The following is a 12,969-nucleotide window of genomic DNA, read 5'->3' as shown; positions in this document are numbered from 1 at the left end:
TACTCATGTTTTTAATCCACGGCTTCCTCCAAAGATGTTTGCTTGTATCCTTTTCGGTTGCAGGAAAATGTTTGAGCTGTGAGAACACTTAAAACACTGGGAAGCAACTTGTGAAGAGGATCCATTGAAGATTTCTTTGTCAAAGATCACTGTGAGCAAAGTTTAGAGAAAACATATGGTCTGGTCTGTGTGTTCCTATAAACTACAATACTTCCATCAAAAATGATCACCAGTCTAACTGAAGTAGTATTAAAGAGAATGCAAGGATTTTATCCACACAGACCAACTCACCTAAACAATCATTTATTTACAGAGTAGAATTTTATTAAAATAGAACAAAGACAAACTTTAAAGCACTAAAACCTCAACTCTCCCAGTTTCAGTGGTTGTCCAGCACCCTCTGGTGGGAACATCTGGATACAAAAAAAGTACATGAACTTTAACATCTCAGTGCAAAATCCCTCTTTGCAAGTCTTGGAAACAAAAAGGCCTGCAATCGAGAAACGTTTCACTGACCAACACACTGTGGTTACTTCCAAAGTGACATCTGATGACAAATATTTATTTCTCCATTTCAAGTAAGCTTAATAAAAATTGTCATAATTATTGAAAAACTTAAATATTTACAGGCAGAAGAATGCCATTGATAAGAAGAAATTAGGATGAGAAGACAAAGGGTAATGCATAAAGTGGCTCAAGTATCTGCAGACAGAAAAGTGAGGGGAAAAATGTCCTCAATGTGAAAATCGTTTTAAAGTCAAAGCAGTACAAGCAGATTCTGAAAAATCAGCTGCATGTTGATGCTCTGCAGTACTCTGTGTGGACACAGCCAGGTGTTGGTAGTGCAGTCATTGACTGGACTCTTCGGGGTTCAGGGTTGTGGGCTTCTTGGTTGAGTATTGGAGCACCCAGGGGTGGGATAGGACTCCCTGAATGGGCAGTCTGTGCATGGGGTTGTGCTTCAGCAGCTTGGCCACCAAGTCTTTCGCTCCAGCACTAATGGCAGCTATTGGAGGATAACTGTACTCCACCTAAGTCAAAAAAAAAAAAAAAAAAAAAAACTATTGATGTTTAACTGGACTGAACAGAACAAAAGCTTTAAACAGATTTTTAAACATTTTGGAACAGTATAAATAATACTTTGCCTGATGTTCCTGGGAAAATTATGAGGTGAATAATAATGTCCATTTGAACTCTGTTCAGTTATTTTATCTGAATTCTTACCCTTGAAATCCTGCGGTAAGTTTCATCATGAGTTTTTGCTTCAAATGGAGGTTTTCCAACAAGAAACTCATAGCAGAGGACACCTAGACTCCACAGGTCCACCTTCTCATCATGAGTTTTGCCCTCAATCATCTCTGGAGGAAGGTAGTCAAGTGTGCCACACAGAGTGGACCTCCTACAAAGGAAAAAACAATGCAAATGATGCAGTTTTTCATATTTTTATAAAGTAAAATTGATAAAAACACAAAAACTTAAAATCTAAAATAACTACAGATCACATTAGCAAATAGTGTGGGGCATATGAATGTACCTGGAAGATGGGGTGTGAACAGACCAACCAAAATCAGCAATCTTCAGCTCCCCGTTACCTCCCAGTAATAGGTTCTCCGGTTTGATGTCTCTGTGGATCACATTCTTGGTATGACAGTAATGGAGCGCATCTGCCAGCTCCATTATGTACTAAAAACAATAACGAAAAAAAGTGTTATACATCTGTAAACTATAATTCGACCATATGTGAATCATGTGTGTTTAAAATAGAGACTAGCTGGTAGACTCACTGTTGCTGTTCTGTCCTCAGGAAAACTCCCACAACGCTGCAGCTCGCCAAACAGCTCTCCTCTGGGTGCAAACTCGAGAATGAGATACACTCGAGAAGCATCGTGGAAATAGCCGTAGAGGCGCAGAATATTAGGATGTCTGCAGAAAATGGATGCAGAACATTGCTGTAACTTCTGTGGACGACTTAAACAGAGAAACTAATGTGTGTGTATATTTACATTTCAGCACACATCATGATAAAACCCTGTTAGTATATGCAATAAACTGTCATAATGGTAACAGTCTACAAACGTAATAGAAACAAGAAATGCATCGACAGGTTTTTTAGCCTTGAAATAAACTGTTATTTATCAGCCTTGCTGGCTGTATAAAACTTGGTTTTTAATTCACACTGGACTCAGGGTCAACACAGCTAAACTTCTCAGATGAATTTTACAGGTCTGAAATAAACTCCACTTTATTTATAAACCATTCTGCTCCATTGTTTAATCAACCAGTTCAGTGAAGCACATGTTACCTTAGATGAGACTGGATCTCCACTTCTCTCCTCAGCTGGTGCTCCACCCCCGCCTTCTCCAGCTGCTTCTTGAAAAGCACCTTCAGGGCCAAGATGAATTTGGTTTGGCGCTCTCTTGCCAGGTAGACATTGCCAAACTTACCCTTTCCCAAGGGACGGCCAATGTCAAAGTTTTCCAGGCTCCATGGCTTCCTGTGTGAAAACAGAATATAGTTCTACTTTTATTTTAACCTTGAAGATTACACAATGCATGAAAAGTATCTAGATTTTACATTTTACATACTTTGATGATGAGGCCTGGTTGTTCTTGGAAGGTTTATCTAAAACAGCAAACAGGTATTTTAAAATTCATCCCAACACCGCATAACTGAGCTAGACCAAAAAATATCACTCACTCTGCAGCTTCTCCTGTTTTGCCAATTCCGACGGAGGATTAGCCAAATCTGAGTTGCCACCGGGCACATGTGTCTTCGGCTGGTTATGCTGGGAAACAGGTTTTGGCTGTGTTATTTTCACAGAAGCTGGGTTTACATTCTGGTCACCAAGCGGAGTGTGCTTGGCAGCTACGGAGACATGAGATACTGGTTTCTGTTGGCTAACGGGCCGCTGGACACGCTGCGGACCATTCGACGTGCCCAGAACCCGCTGGTGTTGAGTCGGCGTGACTACCGACTTCTGAACGACCTGCGACTGATGAGACATGGGAACCCGCATCGGCCTGTTTGACTGCAAACAAAACAGATTTGTTGTAGACGGAGACCAAGATGTATGATAAGTTATCTTTGTTGGCATGTAAAATGTCCTTTAAATGAGGTGCTTTAGGTTAGATCGCAAGACATTTCCCTAGCTGGTTTTTCATCATCTGTGTGTTCCACAAATCGTCAAGCAACACATATGCTGCAGTTGGCTTGCAATTATTTTTAACAAATGTACTGTGGTGGATTACTCCACATAAAATACAGATGTTTTAAACTGCAGTTTGTCATCTGTGATACCTCACATCTATACACACAGTAGGAGTGCCAATCCTTTGTTTGGCATCTAAAACTGATCTAAAAGAGTCAAGAGGCAAAAGGAAAAGAACAAACAGTAAAATTCCCTTTTTTCTTCCTGTGGTTTCTGTCAGTGACCAAAAAGATCAAGGATCGGGACAAAAACTAAGTTTTGATGTTGCAAGTGAGAGATGATCAATATCATTTACATTTAAATGAATACAAATAGCCATTTTATTTCTTAGAAATTCTTATGTTCATCTTTTATATAACAACAAAGCCAAAGTAATGCTTTTTTCATACTTCATAATTTTGTTTTTTTTTTACATCCTAGTCTATACTTGGAAAATAACCAGACTTCACATTTTCAACTGCAGGAACCTTATTTAACCTTATTGTGCATGATTTATATCTGGAGATTCAACATATTGAATCCTGTGATATAACCGACAGGAAGCCAAATTTTCAACTATAACAGATTTCTTATTCATCAGCTTGAATGTCACTAGTATACTTTACATTACCATTATTTCTGGCCTTTGTGGTTCCATGCCCTTAACCGCTTTGAGCGAGGCTGAAGAGGCCATTTTCTGTTAAGAAAAGAAGTGCTTCGATTAACAAATCAATAGGAACACCAATTAGGGGTGTGAAAATTTAAATTAACTTAGTGATTCAATGAAACTCACTTCAAACGCTGTTATCTGCAATATCTAAGTTACTTTAAAAAGTGAACGACTAAAGCAGCCATCGTCGTGACTCGCTTATCGGCTACGTGTTAGCTTAGCGGCTAATGCTATAAAAACTACCTATATAATACTCCTTCAATTGTGGAATATGTGCTAACATTACTTACCTAAATGTATTATTGCACAATCTCCGAAAGCAACCGCAACAGACTGATTTACCTAGAATAAAAATAGCTCTAAAGCAGGTAAGCCTACCCAGGCTTCTTAGCAGCTACATCGACCAGCTAACGGAAGCTTGTTTGAGCTACATAAATAAGTAACACGCCAGTGAACGCTTAACTATGATACGCTTTACTAACAAAATACAATCGCCCCCTTCGTAGTTTTTGTGTTATCTGGAACGAAAAAATAACACAAAAGCTAAATCCACAAAACAATGAATGCAGTTATTCCTGAAAGATATCACTTCGTTTAAACGCAGCCTGTTTGATTTCAAATGTCCCTCTGTTCAAAACCTTTAAATGAACCTGCGCTTCTGATAGGCTGCAAGGATGCGATTTGCTTGATTTTCATTGGCTGATGGAGCATTCTGAATGGGTGGAGCGTGAAACTTCCAATTGGAATCCTCCATACAGTAGAGGGCGTCATAGACATATCGCGATCCAGTGGTACTTGAATAAACTTTTTTAATACATTTCATACATGTGGGCCCACACTTCAAAACAATATACAGTGTTTATCCTTCTGACTACTTAATTAATTCATGCAGGAATAGTTAAAAACGCTTCATTTGTCACATTTGATTCACTGCTGCTTTAAATGTTACAGAGACTGACATTCAGTTTGGTTTATTTATATGGTGCCAATTCACAGAAATCATGTCTCAAGGCACGTCACAAAATAAGTCAGTTCAATCGAATCATACGGACAAATTCCAAGTACATACATTCCAATTGATCCTAGTCATCAAACAATGCAGTCAAGTCAATTTATTATTCAAATTGTTTAAAATGTTTTCTATCAGCAATCTGATGGGTTTTTAAGGAAACCCAGCAGATTGAATCGAGTGACTGACTTGCAGCATTCACTCCTCCTGGATGAGTATCAGTGTACAGTGGACAGTCGCTTGCATTTTGTCTTTGACTTTTTAGCAATCCCTCATATTGAGCGTGAAACAGGAAAAAGCCTCCGGCAGAACCAGGCTCAGTGTGAGCAGTCATCTGTCACGACCTATTGCTGTTTAAAAAGACAGAGCATACACACAAAAAACACAGACGCATTAAATCCAGGAGTACTTTCTATGTTAAAGAAACGTTAAAGTACAGTTAAATAATATTTCGTTGTAATTTTTCAGAAATTCTTTTTTCTCACATTTTTACATCACAAAGGACCTTCTAATTATACATTTCTGAAGTAAATGGCTTACCTGGTATTTCAACAATCATCTTGCATTTAAGAAATGTGTTGTGCCACTTAACCTTTTTGGACAGTGGTTGGTACTGTAAGCAATGATTTACTAAGGTTAGCTGAAGTAGATCTTGTCTGTATCCCTTTTCCTTGGGTTACCCCTACACCTGCTACCATCCTCGTACTTGTCGTCTTCCACTTTATCCAGGACCTGGTTGCAGGGACAGCCGACTTAGTAGAAATGTCCAGACTTCCCTCTCCCAGACACTTCCTCCAGCTACTCCGGGGGGAACCCAATGCATTCCCAGGCAGGCCTAGAGACATAGTACCACCAGCATGTCCTGGGCTGTCCCCTGGGCCTCCTCCCAGTGGGATGTGCCTGGAACACCTACTATGCGAGGCATCCAGGGGGAATCCAATACAGATGTCCGACCTACCTCAACTGACTCCTCTCGATGTGAAGGAGCAGCAGCTGAACTCCGAGCACCTCCCAGATGGCCTAGCTCCTCACCCTATCTCTAAGGGAGTTCCCGGCCACCCTGCGGAGGTAGCTAATTTAAGCCACTTGATCTCTTTATTTTGGTCATGACCTAAAGTTCATGCCCATAGGTGAAGGTAGGAATATAGACCAACCGGTAAATTGAGAACCTCGCTTTTCGACTGAGTTCTCTCTTCAACACAACGGACCAGCACAATGGTGAACCGCCCCAGTGCATGCTGTGGGTCTTGGCTAGAGGGGGCCAGCAGGACCACGTCATCTGCAAAAAGAAGAGACGAAATCCATTGGTCCCCAAACCAGACCCCCTCTGGCCCTTGACTGCGCCTAGAAACCCTGTTCATGAAAATTATGAACGGGACCGGTGATAAAGGGCAGGCCTGCCAGAGTCCAACATGCACCGGTAGCAGATCCAATGCCAACCAAACTCCTGCCCTGTTTGTACAGAGACCGGATGGTCCCTAAGTCAGGGCCCCCAACTCCATACTCCAGGGCACCATGAGGGACACGGTCAAATGCCTTCTCCAGGTCCACAAAACACATGTGGACCGGTTGGGCAAACTCCAATGAACCCTCGAGCACCCTGTACAGGATGCAGAGTTGGTCCAGTATTCCATGACAGGACGACAGTGGACAGCTCCTCCTGAAGCTGAGGTTCGACTATTGGCAGGACTCTCCTATCCAAAACCCTGGCATGGGCCTTACCAGGAAGGCTGAGGAGTGTGATCTCCCCGCGCCACCCCAGTCTGCCAATCCTGCTCTGTCCCCAACCGCCACTCAATGTTGAAGAGGCGTGTCCGCTACTATCCTTTGACATTTAATTTAGGAAGTGGTTAAAAGATTCTAATGAGAAATTGAATGCTCCTACAAGAAATATGACAGTTTCTCACTCATTTATATAACACAAATACAGGGGTTGGACAATGAAACTGAAACACCTGTCATTTTAGTGTGGGAGGTTTCATGGCTAAATTGGACCAGCCTGGTAGCCAGTCTTCATTGATTGCACATTGCACCAGTAAGAGCAGAGTGTGAAGGTTCAATTAGCAGGGTAAGAGCACAGTTTTGCTCAAAATATTGAAATGCACACAACATTATGGGTGACATACCAGAGTTCAAAAGAGGACAAATTGTTGGTGCACGTCTTGCTGGCGCATCTGTGACCGAGACAGCAAGTCTTTGTGATGTATCAAGAGCCACGGTATCCAGGGTAATGTCAGCATACCACCAAGAAGGACGAACCACATCCAACAGTATTAACTGTGGACACAAGAGGAAGCTGTCTGAAAGGGATGTTCGGGTGCTAACCCGGATTGTATCCAAAAAACATAAAACCACGGCTTCCCAAATTACGGCAGAATTAAATGTGCACCTCAACTCTCCCGTTTCCACCAGAACTGTCCGTCGGGAGCTCCACAGGGTCAATATACACGGCCGGGCTGCTATAGCCAAACCTTTGGTCAATCATGCCAATGCCAAACGTCGGTTTCAATGGTACAAGGAGCGCAAATCTTGGGCTGTGGACAATGTGAAACATGTATTGTTCTCTGATGAGTCCACCTTTACTATTTTCCCCACATCCGGGAGAGTTACGGTGTGGAGAAGCCCCAAAGAAGCGTACCACCCAGACTGTTGCATGCCCAGAGTGAAGCATGGGGGTGGATCAGTGATGGTTTGGGCTGCCATATCATGGCATTCCCTTGGCCCAATACTTGTGCTAGATGGGCGCGTCACTGCCAAGGACTACCGAACCATGAGGACCATGTGCATCCATTGGTTCAAACATTGTACCCTGAAGGCGGTGCCATGTATCAGGATGACAATGCACCAATACACACAGCAAGTCTGGTGAAAGATTGGTTTGATGAACATGAAAGTGAAGTTGAACATCTCCCATGGCCTGCACAGTCACCAGATCTAAATATTATTGAGCCACTTTGGGGTGTTTTGGAGGAGCGAGTCAGGAAACGTTTTCCTCCACCAGTATCACGTAGTGACCTGGCCACTATCCTGCAAGAAGAATGGCTTAAAATCCCTCTGACCACTGTGCAGGACTTGTATATGTCACTCCCAAGACAAATTGATGCTGTATTGGCCGCAAAAGGAGGCCCTACACCATACTAATAAATTATTGTGGTCTAATACCAGGTGTTTCAGTTTCATTGTCCAACCCCTGTATATGTGACCATAAATTAGTTTTTCTGTTCTTGTTATTTCATTTCTTTGTTGCTGATTTAAGTAGAAAAAGATTGAAAAGAGACCATTTTTACAGCAAACGTATTCTGGGGGTATTTATTTATTCTACATCAAATTGACTTTGTTTAACACACTTTTTGGAAAACAAAGAGAGCAGTGTGCAACCAAGTAGTTTTTAGTTCTAGACATCTGCTTCTGTTTTGTGCCAGAATATTAACATCTTTACTGTGAATTTCACTGCCAGTTTGCCTGTTTGTCTTATCTGTTGTTTCCTTTAGATTATCTAAAATATGTATGCCTTTTAATCTAACTGAATGTTCTTTATGTATTCTTAAATCTGATATAACTGAGGCTAATAGACAATTTAAATGATTTTCCTAATAATTCCCTATTTAAAGTAATTTCCTAATTTTATTTACAATCTTGTTGTGAAATATGCTGGTTACCCCTAACTACAGCTGCACCAAGACTCACAATGTAATCAATTCGATACACCACCAGCTCTTTGCCATTTAAAGAAATAGTAAATCTTTCAGCAGTAAAAACTCTTATTTTTAATCATTGCAGTGAACTGTTCACAAAGTCCTTAAAACAGCCTCACCTTTGGCTTCTTCTCAAACTAAAGTTGCAGGTCCTGAATTTGGCCGCTAGGTGACAGCATATGGCCCTATAAGGAAAAAACTAATGATATGTTGCCCCAATAAATTTTAATAATGTCAAAGTTCTCACTTGAGTTATATTGTATTACACAAGTTTATTTGATATTGAAGTGTTGATGTGTGGGTAGGGTGTTGTATCTGCAGAGAGGTTGAATTACATTATAAGCAGGAACTTTTTTCTAAGACAGACACCCAGGGCCACCTTAACCTGCTGATAGGACCTGGGGCTAAGAGATTTTCTAGGCTCCTCACTCCCTAAAAAACCTCCAACTTCTGTATTAGCCAATCTGAAAAATTCTGACAGCTTTGGTGTGTTTAGGAGTAACCTTTTCACGAAAGTCCTTCTCATGAAGCATTTTTCCTTTCTGAGCTCCACTCTCAAATTTTTTCCTGACATTTCCTAAGTTACCTTAATTATAGAGGGACACCCCCCATAATCATTAGTGCATAGTCTGATTGGTGATCTCATGGTCCACTGGGCCTCAGTGTTCATGTGGGTGACTTGGTTCGTTTGAAATTTGAACCACTCAGTAGCCACAATGAGCATATTGAGAGAAAACCTGACACGTTATAAAACCATGTTTTTATTTTTTTTCAACTGAAATGATAGACCCCTGAATGCCGTAGGCCCCCTGGGCTTTAGTAATTCTATTCAAAAAGTAAATCTTCTATATAGATTCATTGTGATGTTTCACTTATTTATTCATTTTAAGTTATTGTCTGGCAGCTTTTGAAAACCCAAAATTTAGTTTATCAGCAACTTACACCATTAGAATAAGAGCAACTGAAAAAAAGTAATATTAATGCAGAAACGTCTAAAAAGTACGTCCATCTACTGTACAGAAATACACTCAGTCAGGGCTCACTTTACATGAATTACTGCATCGGTGCAGTGTGACATGGAGGTGATCCGCCTGTGACTCTGCTGAGGTGTAAAGGAAGCCCTGGTTGATTTAATAGCAGTTTTCAGCTATGCATTGTTGGGTCTGGTGGTATCTCCTCTTCCTTTTGATAGCACCCCAGAAAACGGTGTGGGTTACATTGATAACTGGCGAACATTTTGGGGAAAACCTGGTCTGATCCGGAGAGACGGCATCCACTTTGGATGGAGCAGCTCTTCTTTCTAGGAATTTATTAGTTCTCCAAGGTTCAGACCAGGAAGCAGGGTTGTAGTTTAACACTCCTCTCTGCAGCTTCTGTACTGCTACCCACCCATTACCCTATTAAGACAGTGTCTCGCCCACGACCAAAATTGAACAGGTTAAAAAATAATCTAAAAGGAGGAAATCAGGAAAATCTAATAAAAATAAACACAACTCAGACCGAAAAGAAAAATAAAACAATTAAATGTGGCCTACTGAACATAAGATCTCTCTCTTCAAAGACATTGCTAGTTAGTGACCTGATTTGTGACAATCAGATTGATTTATTTTGCCTAACAGAAACCTGGCTGCAGCAAGAGGATTATGTTACTATAAATGAGTCAACTCCTAATTATTTAAATTTTCACATTCCCCGAAATACCGGGCGAGGAGGAGGAGTAACAACCATCTTTCAGTCGGATTTATTGATTAGTCCCAGACCAATAAATAGCTACAACTCTTTTGAATATTTAATCCTTAGTTTTCTTCATCCAAATTGCAAAGCACTAAAACCACTTCTATTTGTTGTTTTGTACCGTCCACCAGGCCCTTACTCTCAATTTTTAGATCGGTTTTCAGACCTTTTATCTGATTTAGTGTTAAATACAGATAAAGTTATTATAGTGGGGGATTTTAACATTCATGTTGACACTGAAAGTGATAGCCTAAATATACCGTTTAATGCTATCTTAATTGGCTTTGCTCAAAACATTAACAAACCTACCCACCTTTGTCTTCATTCTCTGGACCTTGTGCTGACATATGGCATTGAGTGTAAAGACATAACAATATTCTCTCATAACCCTGTCCTGTCTGACCATTTCTTAATAACCTTTGAGTTTAATTTAACCGAGTACTCCACACCTGAAAGAAAATTTCATTATAGTAGATCATTATCAGGCGATGCTGTAACAACTTTTAAAGAATCTGTTCCACTTTTAATTTCCTCATCACTGAAAAGCACAATGGAGGGCAATAATTCTGTTTCTGCCCCTTCACAATTTGATTCTTTTGTTCAGTTTCTTCATCATTGCGTGATGCATTAAACAATGCAGCCCCCTTGAAAAAGAAGGTAATCATTCATAGGAGGCTAGCTCCTTGGTTTAATTCAGAGCTGCGTACTTTGAAGCACAATGTTAGAAAATTGGAGAGAAAATGGCGCTCTACACACCTAGAGGATTCCTACTTAATCTGGAAAAATAGCCTACTGTTGTATAAAAAGACACTCCGCCAAGCTAGAACAGCTTATTTCTCATCATTAATAGAAGAGAACAAGAATAATCCTAGGTTTCTCTTTAGTACAGTTGCTAAACTTACACAGAGTCATTGCTCTGTTGAGCCATCCATTCCCTTAGCTCTTAGCAGTTATGATTTTATGGGATTCTTCCAAAATAAAATTGATTCTATTAAAAAGAAGATCTTTGACATACTCCCGAAGATGATTACTTCATCCTCAGCAAGTGAAACAACATTGGAAATAACTGTAGAACCTGACCATAATATTCTCTTAAAAAGGCTGGAATATTCTGTAGGTATCAGGGGAACAGCGGTAGGCTGGTTTAAATCTTATCTGTCTGACAGATTCCAGTTTGTTGATGTAAATGATAAATCATCTTTAAACTCCAGGGTTAATTGTGGAGTACCACAGGGTTCAGTACTTGGGCCAATTTTCTTTACTATATATATGCTTCCAATAGGTCAAATTATCAGGCAGCATGGGATAAATTTTCACTGTTACGCTGATGATACTCAGCTTTACTTATCCATAAATCCTGATGAGCCCAACCAGTTAGATAGACTACAAGCATGTCTTGAAGATATAAAAACTTGGATAACTTGAAATTTTTTGCTTCTAAATTCAGACAAGACAGAAGTTGTCATCTTTGGACCGGAGTCTTTAAAAAAGAAACTGCTTAGTCAATCACTTAACCTGGATGGCATTAAATTGACCTCTGATAATAAAGTAAAAAACCTTTGTGTTATTTTTGACCAGTACATGTCATTTAAATCCTATATTAAACAGGTTTCTAGGATTTCCTTCTTTCACCTCCGGAACATTGCCAAAATTAGAAATATCCTGGCCAAGAGTGACGCTGAAAAACTAGTCCATGCATTTGTTACTTCAAGGCTGGACTATTGTAATTCTTTACTATCAGGATGTCCACAAAATGCAGTTAAAAGCCTTCAGCTCATTCAAAATACTGCAGCAGGAGTTCTGATGAAAATTAAAAAGAGAGATCATACTTTTCCTATTTTAGCTTCCCTTCATTGGCTCCCTGTTAAATCCAGAAGATAATTTAAAATTCTCCTCCTCACATATAAAACCCTTAATGATCTAACTCCATCATACATCAGAGATCTGATGGTTCCATATGTTTCTAACAGAGCACTTCATTCTCAGACTGCAGGTTTACTGGTGGTTCCTGGAGTCTCTAGAAGTAGAATGGGAGGCAGATCCTTTAGTTATCAGGCTCCTCTCTTGTGGAACCAGCTCCCTGTTTTAATCCGCGAGGCAGACACCCCATCTACTTTTAAGGCTAGGCTTAAAACTTTCCTTTTTGATAAAGCTTATAGTTAGAGTGGCTTAGGTTATCAGGGAGGATGCCTTCCTCCCTCCCTGTTGGATGGAGTAAGGGGGAGTCAGGTTTAGCCTAAACCGGCTCAGTTATGGTTGAGGTGCAAACACACCCTCCATTTCTGCTACCTGTATGACCCCTTCTCTTTTCGAATGGTTATAATCAGTCTGACATAGAGAGGTATCCCAATCCTTGTGGTTTTTAGTATAACAATGACCATCAGTGGGACCCTTTGTGGGGTTCCTTGAGACGACATTGTTGTAAATAAGCGCCGTTTAACTAAATAATCTGAACTGAAACTATGTAGTTATGCTGCTATAGGCTTAGGCTGCTGGAGGACATAACGACCACTTTCACCCTCTTCGCTACATTCTCACACTACTCTCCAATTTTGCATTATTTGCTGTTATTTCAGCTTTTAACTTTGTTCTCTCTATTCTCTTAGCTACACCTGGCCTGGCTCTGTGTCTGCCTGTGACACCTTTCTGGAGAGGGGAATCGTCCAAGCTTCTG

The 12,969-nt window shown here is 40.4% G+C and overlaps 1 protein-coding gene across 2 annotated transcripts; it reads right to left on the bottom strand.

Moving 5' to 3' along the window:
- Nucleotides 1-287: 287 nt before the first annotated feature.
- On the bottom strand, nt 288-4,493 carry aurka (aurora kinase A). 2 transcript variants are annotated; one of them, XM_047347672.1, is made up of 9 exons: nt 4,148-4,493; nt 3,819-3,884; nt 2,698-3,028; nt 2,586-2,622; nt 2,303-2,494; nt 1,785-1,923; nt 1,535-1,683; nt 1,225-1,399; nt 288-1,031 (listed from the first exon to the last, which is right to left on the bottom strand). In XM_047347672.1, the coding sequence occupies exons 2-9, from the start codon at nt 3,879-3,881 to the stop codon at nt 849-851; spliced, it is 1,269 nt and encodes a 422-aa protein (XP_047203628.1). In that variant the 5' UTR covers nt 3,882-3,884; nt 4,148-4,493; the 3' UTR covers nt 288-848. The 2 variants fall into 2 exon arrangements, with proteins under 2 accessions (XP_047203628.1, XP_047203629.1); XM_047347673.1 differs by lacking the exon at nt 4,148-4,493 and adding an exon at nt 3,981-4,130.
- Nucleotides 4,494-12,969: the final 8,476 nt, after the last annotated feature.

The sequence above is a fragment of the Girardinichthys multiradiatus genome, chromosome 20 (assembly GCF_021462225.1).
Source record: "Girardinichthys multiradiatus isolate DD_20200921_A chromosome 20, DD_fGirMul_XY1, whole genome shotgun sequence".
NCBI classification, from domain to species: Eukaryota; Metazoa; Chordata; class Actinopteri; order Cyprinodontiformes; family Goodeidae; genus Girardinichthys; species Girardinichthys multiradiatus.
The sequence above is the reverse complement of the archived record's forward strand: the minus strand, read 5'-3'. Positions and strand labels throughout refer to the sequence as shown.